Raw genomic sequence first — 21,102 nt, forward strand, 5'->3', positions numbered from 1 at the left:
AAGTTAGGAATTTTGTACAAGTAAAATTTATTCACCTTTCAAGTCTGTTTTATTCTGTTATGTTCTTGTTTTAGGAGCGTATAAAATGCCCTTTTTAAAAAATTGGGGAATGGGGTTAGGTGGTATTCGCTATTTTCGTTTTCCTTACCTGTCAAAAGTGGCAGTTCTTTCTAAATTTTAAATCAAACTATTTTTTTTAAATTTTGGTCTTTGATATTCAAAGGTCTTAGAACCACTGGCCTGCAGGATTAAGTCCCTGATACCTTGACAATGGCACATAAAATGATTTCATTTTGAAATATCTCATGAATTTTATCTCATGTGCTATTCCAGTTCATTGATGGGGGGCTCTGTGGACAGCTTGGTGTGAAAGGCTTGTGAGACCAAGTTTGTGCTAATCTGAGGAGTTCTACATTTAATTAGCAAAATATTGAATGGGCAAGGGATGGATGAAATCCTGATATGCCCATTCCTACATTTTCAGCTTTGCATCTTCTGCTTTTCCATGTATGTGCACAGTTTATTCTGTAGAGTTACCATGGACTAATACAGTTCCCTGAATGCATGCAGTATGCTTCTCATAATTAAAAGATAATCGGAGGTCAAGTAAGTAGTGATGCCTTAGAAGAATTCCCATGGCAGAATAGTTAAGACATCTTTTTGTCTTTTTGTATTGTCTTGTCTATATTCTCCTTCCTCATTTGCCTACTTAGTGAACTCCACCTATGGAGTTCATAGTTATCACTATGAATTCTCCCCTGCTTTCCTCAGACATAATTTTTTCTTTTCTGTAAAACTTTCAACATGTCTCCTATTACAGTACTTACTTACAACTATTTATTTGTTTATCTGTACTCTAAAACTCTTTGATGGAACACATTATTTGGGCTCTTATGTTTATAATACTAGGTTAACATAGACTGAATTTATGGCCCATGATAACATTCCATTTTTAACTTTTCTTTTGTCAAGAAATATAACACTTTAAAGAATGTTGTTTCATTTTAATATTCTTCAATAAAATGAACTACTTACCATCTACTTACATGTTAAAATGGTTTATAAATGTCTTTTTTCCTTTACTTCCTAGAATAAAAGTTATTTCCTAGAAATAACTTTTATGTTAGTGGTAAGTGTCTTCAAGCAATTCAGAGATTATGCGCCAAATTCGTCCTTCTTGGTCTCTTTCTGTGTGTGTGTGCGTGCGTGTGTGTGTGTGTGTATTTGTACATTGTAACTTCTGTGTTATTTCATGTTGTTGTACATATAATTATATGTTTAAAGAAAAAACCTTGAGCTTAGAGTTTTACAGTATATAGTTTTAGCTGTTTCTTCCTTCACTGATGAAGAAATTCCATATATTAAGTTTTTTTTTTAGTACCATTTATAGTGTTTTACTGTATTCCTGAGAATGGACATAAGATCCAGATACATTTTATATTAGTTGAAAATCTTATTTTTATAGTGGAGTATTCACAGTCACTTTCTATATTGGTGCCTTTCTTGGTGTTCTGTCTCTAAGAAGAGGAAACAACGTTCCTCAAAAGGTTAATATTAAACCAGGAAAACAAAATGATTACATATAAAGTTTTTACTCTTCAGTGTTTCCTAGACTAGTGTTTATATTCAGTTACATAGAAGACATAATCTAAATCAGATTGGTTACCTAACAAAGTACAATTACAGTATAAAGTAAAGGGACAAGTGGTAGAAGGGAACAAAGACTGAAAAACCTACATGGTAGAAAAATTTGTGTCTGTGAGGAATGAATGGTCCTTGGGAATTTATTAGAGCACTGTAGATTAAATGTAATATTTAAATTTAATATTTTAAAATTGCAAGTGTTTTATTGTTCCTTTAAAAAATTTTTTTAACTTACAGTCTACATCAGCATCAGCATCTGCGTTACCATTTCAGTCTACATGGTATAGTGAGTCTGAGATAACTCAGGGAGCACGCTCAAGATCTCAAAACCAGCAACGGGATCATGATTCAAAAAGACCTAAACTTTCCTATACAAACTGTACATCTACCTCAGCTGGGAGAAGTGTTGGACATGGTTTAAATGCAGTATCAGGTAATAATTAAATTTGTATAAATATAAATCACTGTATATGTATTTTGGACAAAAGCCCTTTTCCCAAGATGTAGTGTACTAATAAAATAAGCAAGTAGATTGCACATGAGACTGGGTCAGAAATAGAGCAGAGTTTCCAAAATCTTACCTTAAGTTAGTGCTAGAACTGAAATTAACTCTTCATCTTGGATTTTTGTTCTAAATTTGGTACAGATATCTTACACAAACAGGATATTAGCAGATTTTAATTAATTAGAATAGCTGATACATATGGTAATAAAATTAGTAAAAGTGATATGTATTCTGCTGATTATTATAAGAGGTAAATTTTTAAATTGTTACTAAGAAGGCCAGATTCACTGATACATGTTAAAAATGTTTCCTTAGCATATTTTTTGTAAATAATAAACATTGTGCTATATAACATATATTTTCAGAAAATGTAGAAATTCTTTAGTTAAACAAAAAATTGTTGGTGGTATTCTAGTGGGAGTTCTATACAAGGAATTAGAAAGCTACGGTTCTAGTCCTCTATGTGACATTGGACAAGTCACTTTACCACTCTGGTATGGAAAGACTTACGCATAAAGCTCCGTGCTTAGTATCTGGTACTCACAGATACTAAGATACAGGCACACATTTGTTGCACAAATTGAAAAGATCTTTTGTTGAGAGGTACTTCCTCACTTATACTTCTCTTCAAATGAAACACTAGCCAATGCCTGAAATAGTTTTAAGGTAAGATAAAACTTGTGATGACACAGTTGGAGAATAAAATTCTTGAAATGCATATGTACTACTAATTGAATTAGTGTAAGCGATTCCTTTCTATTTCGATAGGCAAGACTGCCATGGGAAAGACACTGCCCATCTGAAGGATTTTAAGAGTAGTGTGATGGGTAAGAGCAGACTGACCTTAACTTTGTAGACAAATACCATTGTGTAGAGATACTTTTGTTCTCCTCTGGTCTGTGAAGGCATAGCATTAACCCTGGGCCGTTTCCCTTAATGAAGGGAAATTATTAAGGCTATTAGGACTAGGAGAGGAAGACCCAGAATTTCAAGGTAAATGGTGAGGGGGGAAAGTTTTGAGACTTAGTTTTTAATTTCTTTTTAAATGAAATCATATCTAACAAAGTTTAGATTATAATTACAACGATACATTACTTCTTAGCATAAGAATGAACCAAATATGGCAGCAATGATAGTTCTGGCAAAATAGTATTATAACCTACAGTATAACTTTCATTTCAAGATGGCTTTGATTTTGATTTTGGCTGTTCTCCAACATCACTTTGATCAACTTTTCATGAAATTCTGCATCTTTGGCAAGCTTTATATTTTTGTTCTGTAATCATTTTACATCATGTTTATATATTGTACGGTCAGATGTTCTAGAGAGTGAGACATTGACATCCTAGATGGGGGTAGATAATAGTATTAGAGAAGGATGTGTTTGAGTAGGAGATAATTTTATAAGTGATTATTTCACTAGTGAATAATTTATGTTTTGCTCAGTTTTTGCTTTTGATTGCAACTGTGTAACTGGGGATTCCTGTAATAAACCATAATTACCTCTCTGTGTAATACTGAAGATCTGTTGTCATCAGAAACCTTGAAAGCTTTCTCTGAACTAAGACTTCTTCAATTATTTTAAGATTCTTCTTGGAGGCATAGTCAAGTTCCCAGATCTTCATCAGTGGTACTTGGATCATTTGGAACTGACTTAATGAGAGAGAGGAGAGCAGATTCCTCCATTAGTAATCTCATGGATTATAGTCACCGAAGTGGTGATTTCACAACTTCATCATGTATGTATAAACTATATTGTTATGCATAATTTATCTAATATTGTTACATTTTTGTCTTTGTATGTATTGTTAAGATCACAGTACAAAGGAATAAATGAAGTGAATATTATGAAGATTTAGAATACAGGATAGCTTGATATGTTTTCAACCTTATTTGTCGTTTTACTTTTAAAAATGTAAACAATATAAAATATTTAGATATACATGAGTATCCAGATTCTGTCTGCCTATAATTTTTTCACTCTTAAGAATGTATGTTTTACATATACTTGATAATTCTTGTATACTACAATATAATTTGCCTTGTGAATTAACTAAAACTTGAAATCATCATCTTAAGACATAACTTAGAATTACTTTAGTTTAACAGGAATTTGTCTTTATTTTCATTTAGTTGAAATAAAGACCCACACTGTTTCTGTCAGTGTACATAAGCCAAAACTTTTAAAAAATAGGAGTCCAATGCACTGTCCATTGTGCGACAGAGCCACCTTAAAAAAAATGAATGCCATAAAACAATAATACTAAATAACTGAAGATAAAAGGTGCTAATTGAAGTTGACAAATATAACAGACAGAAGTAGAATTTGATTTACAGAGAAGAAAACACATTTCTATTTAAAGGTTTAACTAGATTATTTTAAATAATCCTATTGGGGCAAGCCATTGCTTTATTTAAGACAAATGAAAGCATCTTTTCATTTGCTTGGCTTTGGGTGGAGGTACTTTAGTAGACAGTGTCGGTAGCTTCTCGGTTTTGGGGGTAAAAATGTACAGAATAGAATTGATTTAGTCCCTAACAGTTAATCTTTCCATGAGACACCATGTATTAGCACAGTAGCAATCTAGCTGTTAAACTAGATGTATGAATGAATATTCTTTATGGAGGAATGCTGTGGTATTTCTCTTTCCATTTGATGATTAGAACCATCAGTAGTATATTATTAAAATCGCAGATGCCAGGGCTCTCTTCTGACTCAGTATTGGGGAAAAAAATAAATAAAGCATAGTTATGTCTGATGAGTAACCGGGCATAAGAGTCACTGCTGTTAACTTGAAAGAAAAGATAAAACATTGGAGAAATTTTGAACTGTTAGCATGGTTTGCTATAAAATTACAAGGGTGATAGTATTTATATGAAATAACTTTTGTTCTTGTTCCAGAGTAAGAAAAATCTCCAAAACACTCTATTATTATTTTGCTTTTACTTGTTATGAGTCATTTACCTTGAATTTGTTTGCCCATTTAAAATCCCGTATCCATTTAGTTGTTAGATATTCTTCTACCATATCAATTTCTGATTAATAAATTCAACTGTTTTGCCTTCATCAAGTTGGTAGATTGATGTTTGCCTCTCATAAGCTATAATACATTTCTTTTTTAAAAAATTTGTAATGCTGACTTTATACAGCAGTATTGGATTTTACCAAAGGTATAGAAAGATAGATAAATGTTTATTTTTTCTGTAATAATAGTTAAGCTGTGTAGTTATAATATGCCAGTATTCAGTTTGAATCCAGTGTTTAATTTTTGCAGTGATTAGTGGTTAATAGACACAACCTTAATAATGCACAAATTTTTCATGTAATTGACTACCTTTCCTTTCTTTCAAAAATAGATGTTCAAGACAGAGTTCCTTCTTCATATTCACAAGGAGCAAGACCAAAAGAGAACTCATTGAGCACTTTACAATTGAATACATCATCTACAAATCACCAAATGCCTTCTGAACATCAGACCATACCATGTTCTAGGGACTCTGGTAGAAATTCTTTAAGATCAAATTTTTCTCCAAGAGAATTAGAATCTCCCCAAAGCAGTATACAGCCTGGATTTTCTTATATTTCAAATAGAGGTGAAACATCAACTATAGGCAGTTCAAATAGGGTTGGCTCATCTCAAAGATCATTTCAAGAATCTTCTGACAATGAAGGTAGACGTACAACAAGGAGATTGCTGTCACGTATAGCTTCTAGTATGTCATCTACTTTTTTTTCACGAAGGTCTAGTCAGGATTCCTTGAATACAAGATCATTGAGTTCTGAGAATTCTTACATTTCTCCAAGAATCTTGACAGCTTCACAGTCTCGTAGTGCAGCATCAGCTTCTGATGGTCCTGATAATAGGGCATCCGAAGCTTCTCAGGGATTTCGATTTCTTCGGCGAAGATGGGGTTTGTCATCTCTTAGCCAAAATCATAGCTCTGAGCCAGATTCCCAAAATTTTAACCAAGAATCTGAAGGTAGAAATACAGGACCATGGTTATCTTCCTCACTTAGAAATAGATGCACACCTTTGTTCTCTAGAAGGAGGCGAGAGGGACGAGATGAATCTTCAAGGATATCTACCTCTGATATACCATCTAGATCTCATATTTTTAGAAGAGAATCAAATGAAGTGGTTCACCTTGAAGCACAGAGTGATTCCCTTGGAGCTACTGCCAGCAGACCACAAGCATCTGCAGTACCAAGCAGTGCTGCTGCGGGTGGCTCCATATCGGATTCGGCTCACAGTGGGCGAAGTACAGGAATAACAGGGATCCTTCCTGGTTCCTTATTCCGATTTGCAGTGCCCCCGGCACTTGGAAGTAATTTGACCGACAATGTCATGATCACTGTAGATATTATTCCTTCAGGTTGGAGTTCATCTGATGGAAAAAATGATAAAACTAAAAGTGTACCCTCAAGAGACCCAGAAAGACTGCAAAAAATAAAAGAGAGGTAAGTTTGAATACCTGTCTTAAGCCTGTGAAGAACAGATGAGAGAACTGTTTTGTTTCTAAAATGGTTTCTCATAAGAGTGATGTCTGAAATTTCTTGCCTTAAAATTTACATCCAGTAAAATGTTAGCGTCTTGCTCAGAGGTAAAATGGATGAGAATTAATACTGGAGGTGGGCACTGGGGGTGTAGATTGCATTGGGAAATAATCTAAAGGTTATTTTTAACCAGCTTTGGCTACAGATACATATAGATATATGTATATATAAAATATACAGAATCTTAATATACAAATATACAAATCTTACATATACAAAATCTTAATCTCTTACCCTGTTTCTAGGTAGACTAGTGCTAAATGGGATTGGTAAAGCGGCCCAAGTCGTTGTGGATTATCAAGACAATATTTCAGCCTTTAATAATAACATTTATTGGGACTTGCCTGGTGGTCCAGTGGCCAAGACTCTGCGCTCCCAATGCAGGGGGCCTGGGTTTGATCCCTGGTCAGGGGACTAGATCCCACATGCCACAGCTAAGAGTTTGCATGCCGCAACTGAAGATCCCACGTGCCACAACTAAGACCCAGTGTGGCAAAATAAATAAATAACAAAAAAATAAGATCATTTATTTACCATTTATTTGTATTTCTCACTTCAGATCTTTTTTAGAATGAGATAAAATCGTTTCCACAAATTTTTAAATTTAGTTTTTGAAGTCTAAATATATACTGAATATTCTTTATATATTGTGACTATTTGACAGAGATATCAGTTTAAATTCAGGACTTAGAATCTTTTTATTCATGTGAAATCTTTTGTAGAGTTTAGTTGCTTAAAAATCCTTGGGAAAGGGCTTCCCTGGTGGCGCAGTGGTTGAGAGTCCGCCTGCCAATGCAGGGGACACAGGTTCATGCCCTGGTCCGGGAAGATCCCACATGCCGCGGAGCGGCTGGGCCCGTGAGCCATGGCTGCTGAGCCTGCGCGTCCGGAGCCTGTGCTCCGCAACAGGAGAGGCCACAACAGTGAGAGGCCCGTGTACTGCAAAAAAAAAAAAAAGATGAAAGATCTGAGATTTTTCACTCCAACTTACTTTGTCATGTAAGTGTAGTTACTTAGTTTTTCCATCTATTAAAATTAGTTTTATGATAAAATGGGATAGGATAGTATGTGTAAAATATACTTGTAAGAAGAAAAGATGTATGTAAAGCTAAGGTCGTTGGTGTTTTGTTTTTTCTTGTTCTTAAAGGCTCCATGTAATGGAATTTTGGGGGAGCATAGTTGTTACTATCATTTTAGAGTCTTTTGGTCTTTAAGAGGAAATACATTCAGATCTTGCTCTGGGGAATAAAGGGAGCTTCGCATGCTTTCTGAGATATTGAACATTGACTAATATCTTCCCACTTTTCCTTATATAGGACAAATTGTTACCGTGTGACTGTTCTGTTCTTTTAAAATTTGCTCTTTTTCCTTTCTTGTAGAAAGATTTACTCTGCCCTGGTAGTGTTAGCTTTAATGTTATTACAGGAGCTCCCTCTAATTGCAAGCTATCTACTGAGTAATGTAGTAACTATTATATTTCTTGTGCTCAAAGTTAGATTAATTTGAGTGCAGTGGTGTAAGTAGGGCAAAAAATTAATTTAGTGATTTCCAAAGAGAAACTAATTAAACCATCACTACCCTGTCTGGTAAGATAGTTTAAAAAGCAGCATTTGTTGGTTATTTTGACAGAGTTTATATGTGTGTGTGTTCCTTTATTACATATTTTGCTTAAAAATGAGGATTATAAGATACTTTACAATTAAATGAATGAAAGTGTAAAAAAATTGAGTCTCCCAGAGTAAAAACTATCAACCAAAGAAAGTTATATCTAAAGGTAAAACATAAACGTTAATGCTTGAGGTTGTATCTCTGGTTAATCCTAGGCATGAAAGTCACTTAAAAGTACGCCTGTTCCTCTTTCCACACATCTTTTGCTAAACTCATTTGGAACCCATATAATCCAGGTTATATTTCAATAACAGTTTAGCATACTGTATCATCAGTTTACTGAGTACCTTTTTCATGTCAGCAGTGGACTAAGGCAATAGGGATTTTAATTAAAAAAACTACTTGTCTTACAGTGATCATCCTGCATTTAAATTAAGCAGTACATGTTGGCCTGTGAAATAGAGGACATAGGTTAATGGAAACTGCTCCACACTTTAAAAGCCTACCCTTGTAGAAATCAGGATGATTTAATAACATCGCTGGGGTGGGGAAAATGAAAAATTTTTTCATCTCTTCTTTTGTTTTTTTTTATTATGATTTAATACAAAAAGCTTATCAGTTTAAACATATGTGGCTCTGCTAACATGTAAATTGAAAAATCACAAGTCAATATTTGTTTAATTCATCAAACTTGTCTTAAAAGTTTTGGGGGGACAGGGACTTCCCTGGTGGTCCAGTAGTTAAGACTCCATGCTCCCTATGCAGGGGGCCCAGGTTCGATCCCACTTGGGGAACTAGATCCCACATGCCACAACTAAAAGATCCCGCATGCTGCAACTAAGAGCCCACATACTGCAACTAATAGTCCACATGCTGCAACTAAAAGATGCCGCGTGCTGCAACTAAGAGCCCACATGTCACAACTAAAAGATACCGCATGCCACAACGAAGACCCCTCGTGCCGCAACTAAGACCCGGTGCAGCCAAATAAATATTAAAAAAAAAAAAAAAAGTTTTGTAGGGACAAAAGTGATGGGTATATAAGTACATTATCTTTATACTGTTGGAATTGAAATAGTCTGTGGTACTGCAGAAATTAAAATCTTAGTGAAACTTACAAATTGATTTTGAAAAATATGGAATTTAAACTGTGGTAGCAGGGGCGGGGCGTGGTGGCAGTGGGATGAATTGGGAAACTGGGATTGACATATATACACTAATATTTATAAAATAGATTAACTAATAAGAACCTGATGTATAAAAAATAAATTAAAAAGAAATAAACTGTGGTTCCAAAGACAAAATTACTTAAACCATTTGAAGATAAGTAATAGGATAGCCTACCTCATTTACCTTTAAAATATTTATTATAATTTTTATTCTTATTGATACAGTTTTTCTTAGAAGTTCCTGTTTACTATTATTGTTGTTTGCCTTTTTTCTACCCAGAGAGACCATGATATTGTTTGGGATTATGTATGACTGGAAATGACCAACCAGGATGATTTTGTTAGCTCTGTTTAGGAAATGTACCTTCTTTTCCAGCCTCCTTTTAGAGGACTCTGAAGAAGAAGAAGGTGATTTATGTAGAATTTGTCAGATGGCAGCTGCATCATCCTCTAACTTGCTGATAGAGCCATGCAAGTGCACAGGAAGTTTGCAGTATGTCCACCAAGAGTGTATGAAAAAATGGTTACAGGCCAAAATTAACTCTGGTAAGATTTACCCTTTTGTGTATTTTGTTTTCACAGTTTTTCCAAGAGATGCACGTATGTATGCATTTTAATTAACTAATACGGTTATAATTTATTGATTGTCAAATTTATACTCTTATCAAAAGCATCCATTTTTTGAAGCAAAAACATTGAAGAGCATTAGTCTTGCTTCATAAATTTAACGTATAGTAGTGTTTTTTATATTTCGTTTACTGAATAATCTACTCCCATACATGTATAGTGCGACTGTAATTTGTTATTGTTGGTAACCCTTACATCATGCAATATCTTTTTGAATCAAAGAAATATTCTTCCTGTTTACCAACAATGTGTCCTTGAGAAAGATTTATTGTCTCTAATGTTGTTATGCAGCAATAAGATTACTGTAGGGAGTCATTGTTTATTAAGTGCCTGTTATGGAGCCAGGCATTGTTCTAGATGTGGGATATAGAGAACAAGACAGACAAGGCAGTTGCTCTCCTGGTGGGATTACGTGTTAAAGGAATGCCTTGTTGAGGTGAGGACATTTATATTTGAACGAAGAGGAGCTAGCTATTCTAGAATGAAAAGAAAAGCATTCCAGCACACAGAACTAGTATGGAGACTTTAAGGTGGGAATGATTTAGGTGTGTTTGAGGAATTGAATGAAGGCCCAGCGTGTCTGGAGTATAATTAGTAGGAAAGGAGAGGGGTGATAAGTTGAGGTAAGAGAGATTAGCAGAGGCTAGCTCATTTAGGACTTTGAAAGTTAATGTCAGAAGCTTAGATTTTTAGGTAAGTGTCATGGGAAGCCACTGAAGGTCAGGGGAGTGAAGTGATCTTATTTATATTTTGGCTGCTCTGTGAAGAGTGGAGTTTAGTGGGACAAGAGTAGAAGCAGGGAGGTCAACCAGGAATCTGTCTTTACAAGAGGTAGTGATGGTGGTGGTAGAAATGGATGATGGATTCTGGTATGTTTTGGAGGTAGATTCTATTAAGACTCGCCAGTGGATTGGATGTGGTGGAGTGAAGGAGAAAGAACACTTAGAAAAGCTCATATTTTTGCCTTGAGCAACTAAATAAATGGTGGGGCCATTTACTGAAAATAAAGAAGACTGAGAATAGAATAAATTTGGGAGAGGAAACTGAGAATTCTGTTTAGAAATATTGTATTTGAACTGTTTATTAAATAACCATATGGAAATGGTTATGGGCAGTTAGCAAGACAGGCGTGATGTTTCAGGGGTTTTAGCACAGAAAATAACAGTTTTAGGAATCATGAGCGCATAATATTTTAAGATTTGAGATTAAGTAAGGTCACTTGAGCAAGAGCATATATTAAAAAAATGAGCCCAGGGCTTCCCTGGTGGCGCAGTGGTTGAGAGTCCGCCTGCCGATGCAGGGGACACGGGTTCGTGCCCCGGTCCGGGAAGATCCCACATGCCGCGGAGCGGCTGGGCCCGTGAGCCATGGCTGCTGAGCCTGCGCTTCCGGAGCCTGTGCTCTGCAAGGGGAGAGGCCACAACAGTGAGAGGCCCTCGTACCACGAGGAAAAAAAAAAAAAAAAAAAAAAAAAATGAGCCCAGGGCAGAGCCCTGAGGCACCCAAACGCTTAGTGGGAACAGAGAAGGAGATTTGAGGAGCAGCCTCAGTCTGGTATGAAGAAAACTGAGAAAATGTAGTGTTGTGCAAGCCAAAAGAAGAAAATGTTTTAAGAGGGTGTAACCAACCCTGTCAGGTACTGCAAAGAAATCAGAACAAAGAGATAAGAACAAAGAAATGACAGCTGGATTTGGTAGCATGGATGACCTTGTGACTTCAGTGCTGGGGCAGTGGTGGGGAGGTGTCTTTATGATTAAATTGAGCTGAGTAAGACTGGGGAAGCTGCAGCATAGACGCCCTCTTACAATAAGCTTTACTGTCAAGGAGATTGGAGATACAGGGTAGGAATTGGAGAGTTATATGGGGGTCATGGTACATGTTTTTGTTTTGTTTTTGTTTCGAGGTAGAAATTTGAGGGCATTTTTTATTTTAACAAGAGATACAATGGAGAGAAAAACAATTATGAAAAGGGAAGGGAGGGCTTCCCTGGTGGCGCAATGGTTGAGAGTCCGCCTGCTGCTGCAGGGGACACGGGTTCGTGCCCCGGTCTGGGAAGATCCCACATGCCACGGAGCGGCTGGGCCCGTGAGCCATGGCCGCTGAGCCTGCGCCTCCGGAGCCTGTGCTCCGCAACGGGAGAGGCCGCAACAGTGAGGGGCCTGCGTACCGCCAAAAAAAAAAAAAAAAAGGTTGGGGGGAGGGAAAGATGGGATCCAGAGCACAAGTTGAGTAGTTAGCCTTTAATAGGAAAAGGGGTACTTCATCTCTAGAAAGCTAGTGTAGATATGGATTATTGATCAGTTTGTTGCTTTGGTGAGAAGGTGCTTGAATTCCTATGTAATTGCTTCTGTTTTCTTAGTAAGGTCTTTAGCTGATGAGGGGATGGGTTAAGAGATTTTCATGTGTGGGGAAAATAACATTCTAAAATGCTTTCAGGGTTTTCAGGTAGTACTAATGTCCATAAAAATCTGTGGCCATGGGGGCTTCCCTGGTGGCGCAGTGGTTGAGAGTCCACCTGCTGATGCAGGGGACATGGGTTCGTGCCCCGGTCCGGGAAGATCCCACATGCTGCAGAACGGCTGGGCCCGTGAGCCATGGCTGCTGAGCCTGCGCTTCCAGAGCCTGTGCTCTGCGACGGGAGAGGCCACAACAGTGAGAGGCCCGTGTACCACAAACAGCAACAACAACAACAACAACAAATCTGTGGCCATGAATATGATTTAAAAGTGGGATTGGGATACATGTACATTGTTTTTAGAAGCAGTTTTCAGATACTTGGATACAGATGAGGATTTGAGTTCCATGGGGTTGGGACCTTTGCCAGGCAAGTATGATGAAGGGAGTTAAGGGTGTTTGTAAGGCTGTAGTTTTGGTGAGCCTAGAAATTAGACAAAATAAGGAAGGGAGTAAGGACATTAGGAAGTGGATAGTGAGAAGTGGTAGAGTCAGTGTCTTTGAATCTCAGTGACATTGAAGAGAATTGCCAGAGTAGGTGAGCTAAAATGATGAAAAGTTGTAGGTGCACAGGAGAGGATGCTTAAAATACGGATTTTAGGAGTAGTGCAGTACACTGCAATGACAGGGTCAAGGGTATGACCATAAAGTAGGTGGCTTAGGTGGGGAAGGGTAATATTGGAAGCAAGGATGTTGAGGAAGTCAGAATCAAATGTGGTCTTATGTGCATGTTGAAATAGCCAAGAAGTAAGTTGGGTAAAGAAGAGACATGCTAAAGTCATTAATGAATGAGGAGGGACTTAGAGTTTCAAAACAGCAGTAGGTGTGGGGAGGGGGCATCTATCCCTATTTCTTGGTCCTGAGGTACAAAGCGTTGTGGGGAAAAAAATGGCTGCAGAAGAGTATGTATCAGTTTGTGAGGCACTGTGGTTCAGGCTTGAAGTTGAAGAGATAATTCGTAAAGGAGATTGGTTAAGAGGAATTTAATGTTAGACTATTGAGTACCAGAGGACCTAGTGAAATGTTACTGGTAGGGTAAGAATGTGACTAGTAGGGTGGGAAATTAGATCAGAGTAATAAATGTACATAATTGTGTGAAAAGGACAGTCTGATGATGATAGCTGGGTAGCATAGGCAAACAGGTTGTGAGGTATGATGGTATTAATTTTAATAATCTGTTGGAGGAGTTTGAGTAACCTATTCAAACTGGAGATTACGAGGCTAGTGGGAAACTTTTTTCCTGCAGCAAGGTTAGCAAAGGCCTCCTTGGGGTAGGGGGTTATCTTTTCTTCTAACCTAACCTGATCCCAAACCTGTGGGATGGGCTGTCTTACTTGTAGCAGCCTCTTCTTGGCTGTATAGTGTTATGACAGCCTCATAGGCTTTATTAGTCACCACCCTGGGGTGTTATTAAGATAAAATGAGCGCTGAGCATGGTTCTTGACACTTAGCAAGGGTCCAGAAATGTTAGGTATTACCAAAATGAAAAACAACTTGACTCACCTTCTGTTATATTTGCAATTGGATTGTTAGTATTATGTAGGCAGGAAAACAGATAATGCAATATATTGTCTAAGAACATTGGATTTTTGGAGTTAGACATGCTTAGGTTGGAATATTGACTCCAACACTTAACTGCAGGATTTTGAGTAAGTCTCTTTTAACATTGGTTCTGAACCCTGGTTGCTGATCAAAATATTAACCATTGGAGTTTTTAAAAACATAGATGCCTCAGATCCATTCCTAAACATTTTTAAGTAGGTCTGAGGTTGAGCCTCAGTTCCATCATGAATAAAATTGAGTAATAGCTTGTTGTTAAGGTCAAATGAGATGATGTTTGTGAATAGTTTCTCACAGTATTGTGAGAAACTCATAGTAAGTACTCAATTAAATAGGTTTTAAAGGTAATAATAAGTATTCATGGTCAAATGAATGTTAAGATCTCAAGAACTGAACCTTCCTTTTAAGTTTCCACAAGGCTTTCTCGTATTTTCATAAAGACCCCATCTGGTAGGTGATTCTCTGGTAGAGATTCATTTAAACATTTATTAGGCAGCTACTGTATATGGACTGTTAAAACTCTACAGGATGTTCAAAGATGAATAGAATATGTCTAGTACAAGTTTAGGCAGATGCAGTCAGGGCCTACTGATTGAGGTGGAGTGTAAAGGACAGAGTCCTGGATTAAAGATTGTAGGGATAAATGGGTTCCTCCCACCTGCGAATGGCCTTTTTGAACAACTTTGGTAGGCCACTTGTTCCATGGAAGAGAAAAATGAAACCCTAAGATGTGATAGACTTTGTGGGTTTTTTTTTTTTTTTGGTTAAAACTGAAGCTATCTTTTTTTAATTTTTATTTTTTACATTTTTATTGGAGTATAATTGCTTAACAATGGTGTGTTAGTTTCTGCTTTATAACAAAGTGAATCAGTTATACATATACATATGTTCCCATATCTCTTCCCTCTTGCGTCTCCCTCCCTCCCACCCTCTCTATCCCACCCCTCCAGGCGGTCACAAAGTACTGAGCTGATCTCCCTGTGCTATGCGGCTGCTTCCCACTAGCTATCTACCTTACCTTTGGTAGTGTATATATGTTCATGCCTCTCTTTCGCTTTGTAAGACTTTGTTTTAATGATATCCAGTGTCCATATTTTATGACCATCACATTTTTCCTGCTTCTGAATCAGAAAATAAATGTCTGATAAGAGAAAGCCTTCTAAAGTTTCACATTCTTTATATTCTCCATCAGGTCATAATACTATGGACTTATCCTAGAATCTCCAGAACTTCTAATCTATTTTGGCACATAACAAGCACTCAGTAAATGTTAGGTAAATTGAATCTAAATCTTTATCTTGTTTATGCACATGACTTGCTCTAATTTTTATTACATTTTTTCATTTTAAAACCCTGTCTAAAAGTAAACACAAGGGGGAAAATGGCTATATATTTAATTAGACAAGACCTACTTAATTGGAACCAGAAGCTTAGGAGTTAACCAAATGTTGAGTGCCTATAGGGCAGGCGGAATTTTATTTAATTGTGGTAAAATATATATTGATATAGCATGAAATTTACCCTTTTCACCATTATTAACTATATAATTCAGTGACATGAAGTAGATTCCAAATGTTTTGTGACCATCACCACTATTTATTTACAAAACTTTTAAGTCATCCTAAACAGAAATGTTATACCCATTAAGCACTAACACCCTTCTCCCCCTCCTCCCCAGCCCCTGGTAACTTCTGATCTACTTTCTCTGTGAATTTGCTTATTCTACATATTTCTTACAAGTGGAATCATACAACATTTGTTCTTTTTGTATCTTATTTGTGCCTTATTTTACTTAGTGGTAGCATGTATAAGGACTTCATTCTTTTCATGGCGGAGGGGAGCTGTTTTTATCTGAACAAAGGTGGATCCCTTTTTTTGCCTTCTGTCCTGCAGGGAAGACACATTTCTTAGACCACAGAAGGTCTTAGTATATGTTGTCACATTAAAGATACTAGCCTGAGTATATGTAACTAGTTGTTCTAGATACCATGTTTTCTTGGCATCTTGCCAGAGTACTTAAGAAGGAAGTAGGAAGTACAGATAACATTCCATTGTCAGCTTCCCATATCAAAATGTATGAGCATCTGGGGGGCGGTGGAAACCACAAATAATAGGTGGAGGCTTAGGTACCACAGAGTAGGACTTGACATGCACATCAGGTGTTATTGATTATTTTAGGAGACATTACTGGTTTATGGTCGTAGCACAGTCTCCCTGCTATCTCTTCCTCTCTGCCTTCCTTTCAGTTTTCTGTATTCTAAGCTTAAACCTACAAGGAAAAATGTTTTGTGGAGACCCTGCAAAATTAAGCTTTACTTGTAATTTTTTACCAGGTTCTTCGCTAGAGGCTGTAACCACCTGTGAACTCTGTAAAGAGAAGTTGCAGCTTAACCTGGAGGATTTTGATATTCATGAACTACATAGAGCTCATGCAAATGAACAAGTTAGTATATTTTGCCTAATTTACCTTGGTAAGTGTCTATTCTGTGCTTAAAGGACAACTCTTGAAGAAAAGATTAAATCATGGTCAGAAAACCTGCATTAAAATAATAACAATTTTCATTTACTGCATTAGGTATGATTTTATAATTTTTCTTTACTTTCCTATAAAAGTGAAAGGCAAAAAAGCAAGTCACAGATTTTAAGTTATTAGGGTAAAATTTATTATATGGTTCCTAAATAAAAGTGAAAATAAAGGCTTATTAAGTGGTCCCCAAATAGGCATGCTAAGAGCTGTCTCAGTTGTGAATACCTCTTAGTCCTAGAACATGATTGAAACACCAAGCCCTGGATCTTCATCCTCTTCCTTCCTTCTTTCCTTCCTCCCTCCATCCCTCCCTCCGTCCCTCCCTCCCTTCCTTCCTTTTTTTTTAATGTTAGGAACAGCTTTTTATGTGCCTATCTGCCCCCATGTTCTACTATCCTGGTTCCCTCCACTCTCCTCATTCCTACCTCCAACTTTATGTTGAACAACTTACTTATGAAATCTTTTATTCCAAGTTCACATTGTTTATAAGTTTTCTTTTAGTATTTGTGTCATTATAGTCTATTCATATAATGAATAATCTGATCTTATTAAATTTTATTTCAAATATTTTCTTCTCATTTCTCAGATTTTGGGGTATTATTGATAACTGTTTTCCTCCTAATGATTTGGTCACTAATTTTTGTTTCTTGAAGTTTTAAATTAAAAACATTTTTTGAGATGCTTAGATAGGTAGAATGAAGAGTTCAATATTTTCCCCCTTTTCTTCCTCCTAAAGGAAAATTCTGGGGAAAAAAGATGTTAAAGGAGATTACAAGGATGACTCAAGAGCCGTACTCTCCAAGTGTGCTTAGCATAATTGTTATAAAAAGAGATATGATGGTGGGAGAATGCATGAATGCTTGAAAAACACTTTAAGGAGTAGTGGACACCCCCCTTTTTTTGATAGAGGTAAAGTTCACATAAACATAAAAATCATTTTAAAGTGAACAATTCGGTATATTTGCGATGTTGTGCAACCACCACCGCCATCTACTTCCAAGACACTTTCATCTCTCCTAAAGAAAATCCTGTACCCATTAACCAGTTGCTCCCTGTGCCCCCCTTCCTTCGGCAACCTCCAACTGCCTTCTGTCTCTCTGGATTTATCCATTATGGATATTTCATATAAATGGAATCAAGCAACATGATCTTTTATGGACACCTTTTACTCTTAAAATGTGGGAATAATGAATACCCTTTGAAAATCTGATTAAAATCACACTCCTAACAAAATATACAAAGACACAATATTTGTATATGATTTAAGGGATTCCCAGATCCTTTGAAGCTGATTACTTAGATCCAGGTTAAGAATCACTGATTTAATTAATGAACCATTAAGGCAATTGATGTAGCATAGATGCTATTCATACTAATTATTACTTTATTCTTTAATGAGCCACTTGTCCAAAGAGAGTAGTGTTTTCATCAAGGAATTGTCTTAAATCCCTAAGGAGTCTCTCCAGACAGCTGAGCATTGGTATTTTAAAGAACAGGGGAAAGAGTATGTAAAAATAGAACGATGGAAAGAAAAACATTTTTTTTATCTTCTCAAAATGAGAGTAGGTTTCAAAGGATGGTTTTCTTCTGCCATTCTTCCTTCTCTAGGTGCTCCATCATGTCTCTTAAAGGTGGTTCTTTGGCATTTCGATTCAACCAGGAATGTTTTCATGGTTCTCCAAGGATTTAATGACCCCACAATCTTAAATTTAAGTGTGAGGAAATATTAGGTGGAGTCATTGTAAAAGCAATGACAGTCTTGATTAAGCTTCCTGGCTTTAACTTCTTTGTTCTGTGTGAATCTTGGATTCTGGGGGCCCCAAGAACTACTGTCATTTGAAATGATTAGTTTAATGCAGTTTATTTCCTCATTGTCCAGTGGCTTCGATTTTTTCAAGGTGATAAGCATTAAAATTAAAAAATTTTGAGGACATAAATTTATTTCCTTTTAAGTTAAAAATAAGAAAAGTAAGTGAATATTTAAAGAGAGTTTTAATAAGTCAATTTCAAATTTCTTGAATGCTCTGTGGAATCTGATAACCAATTACTTGCTGAAGTTGTTACTAAGAACGTATAGTTCTTAACTTCAGATGAGTTAATTGCCAAAAATGGTACAACTTACAGGTAGTTCATTGTATAAAAATTACAGGATAGATTAGATTTTTAATAACACTATATTCATGACTTGTATTCTTAGCTTCAGAACAACAATTTTGAACCAAAGGACAGTTTTTACCCACTATAAATTTCTATGTGAATGATACGAAGAACAGTTACTCTGTTACCTTTATTAGTTCATTTTTATATTTGCTGTTGCCTTAAAGTTAATTATATTATGTAATAAACACTTGACCCATTTGACTAGGTTTTAATTGTATAATTTATTGATTTAGCTATAGATGAAATGATAATTTTAAGTAAACATTTATAGCCATTTGTATTAATAAAATCTGTTAGGCGCATTATAACTTCTACCATCAAATGAGTTAAAAGTCCCACTTTTATATAAATTACATAAAAGAAGACTGTATGAAAATAAAGAGGATATTCACACACCTATTTGTACACCTTAACAGCATTAGTAAAATTATGAAATTATGGAGGGTAACTTTTTATTTCTTGGTTTAATAGATGATGCTGTATCTCTTACTAAGACTGGATATGAATACATTTCCTCTAGTTTCTCAGTATACTTTGGATGTCAGTCTGTTGTCTATTAATTTTTCATTCTCCATATTCTTCCTTTTCTCGTTTGCTTCCCTTTTGAAGGCTGAGTATGAGTTTATCAGCTCTGGTCTCTACCTAGTTGTGTTATTGCACTTGTGCGAACAAAGCTTTTCTGATATGATGGGAAATACGAATGAACCAAGCACACGTGTCCGAGTAAGTAACCTTGGAGCAGGGGAAAAGGGAGGATGTGATGCAACAAGTCTTTGCTTTGGAAAGCAGATTGTTTTATATGTTCACAGTCTATTTCCTTTGGGGAGTTCTTACATTAAAATCTTTCTTAAAGGTACTGTAGATTTAATAGAAATTGCTGTCTGCCTTAGCTCTGTATCAAGCAGCCTGATTTTCTCATAAAGCTGTTCTAGAAAAAGAAGTAATTTTCTAGCTCTTGAAGGTGATTGGAATATATTTCAGTGAAAAACAGGGACAGAATTGGAAGTACTAAGGAAAATGCTCTTTTTAATTAAAAAATAAAAACAAGGTTCAGTATTTTAACTTAGAAACCTGAAATTGAACTCCAAAAACTGAAAGAGTATGGGAAATTAACTTCGATATATTTGTTATTATCTTGTAAAAGATTACCAGTGTAGTAGTTTTTAAGCCTCCATATTTCAAACTACTTAAGATCTGGACTATTTGGTATTTAGTCTATACACTATTGCCTTAATTTAACACTTAAGCTAGCTGTTTGTTAGGTATTTTTAATTAAATGCTACTGTTATGGAAATTTATACTCTACTGTCTTGCCCATTTTATGTAGCAGGGACTTGAGTCTATATCTCATTACAGTAGCATTCTGAACACCTAATATCTTGAAATGTGTTCATAAACACATCCTTCAAACTATTTTTTATATAGATGTTCTCTTGGTGATGAAAATTTAGTAGAGTTTCTGGTGAGGTATAATGTTTCCATTATATTTTGAAAATTATCAAATAGCCAATTCAGTGTATATGGGTAGAACATTTTTCTGTAATCATGTAAACATTATTCCTGTGAGCCAGTTGACAGATTATTATCATTCAGAGAAAAGAGAACGAACTATCAAGAGCTTTCAGAATTTGAGCAAAGAGCTCTTGATTTCTAAACAGGCAACTTATCTCTTCAGAGTGAACGAACCATATAAAGTATATAATAAGATGTGTTGAATTCATGCCTTTGTAAAAGGTATACACAAGTTAATAATAAAGTGGAAGTCACTTTTATGATTTTTTTAAAAGTACAGAGTCAAATGTAATACTTCTAGGCAGGAAAATACTGATTTATCATTTTAACTGACCACTAAAATTCACTTGGGTCCAAAATGCAGAGGTTTAATTTTTTTTTCTCCATAGTTTTTGAAAGTATTATATCGATGCAAGAAGACAGCGGTATTCATAGAATATTATATTATATCTGCTCCCAATTTCTACATGATTAATATATGATTTTTACATAGGTAATAATGATTATATAAGACATTAAAAAAATCATATCCTTAAGCTTGTAAGTTTTGATGTGGGGGGAGAAAGACCCCCTATTTAAAGGCTTAAAATTATGTTTGACTTTTAAGTAGAAATGAATCTCTTATACTGATTCTCTCTTTAGATCCATTTGCTACATTTAAACTACTGTATTTCTTTCTGCATTGTTTCTAGTTTATTAACCTTGCAAGAACTCTTCAGGCACATATGGAAGATCTCGAAAGTAGGTGGAATTTCCCCTCCCCAGACTTGTTGAATTTACT

The 21,102-nt window shown here is 35.9% G+C and overlaps 1 protein-coding gene across 2 annotated transcripts in view; it reads left to right on the plus strand.

The window, feature by feature from the left end:
• MARCHF7 (membrane associated ring-CH-type finger 7) overlaps positions 1-21,102 on the plus strand; it is a 44,706-nt gene that overhangs the window by 19,827 nt on the left and 3,777 nt on the right. For both annotated transcript variants that reach the window (XM_060105775.1, XM_060105776.1), the window contains exons 3-9: positions 1,882-2,077; positions 3,736-3,888; positions 5,507-6,608; positions 9,858-10,027; positions 16,456-16,565; positions 19,419-19,532; positions 21,014-21,062. In XM_060105775.1, the coding sequence (XP_059961758.1) occupies positions 1,882-2,077; positions 3,736-3,888; positions 5,507-6,608; positions 9,858-10,027; positions 16,456-16,565; positions 19,419-19,532; positions 21,014-21,062 (1,894 nt within the window). The remainder of the gene's footprint in view (positions 1-1,881; positions 2,078-3,735; positions 3,889-5,506; positions 6,609-9,857; positions 10,028-16,455; positions 16,566-19,418; positions 19,533-21,013; positions 21,063-21,102) is intronic.

This window comes from Mesoplodon densirostris, chromosome 8 (genome assembly GCF_025265405.1).
Source record: "Mesoplodon densirostris isolate mMesDen1 chromosome 8, mMesDen1 primary haplotype, whole genome shotgun sequence".
In the NCBI taxonomy this organism is placed as follows: domain Eukaryota; kingdom Metazoa; phylum Chordata; class Mammalia; order Artiodactyla; family Ziphiidae; genus Mesoplodon; species Mesoplodon densirostris.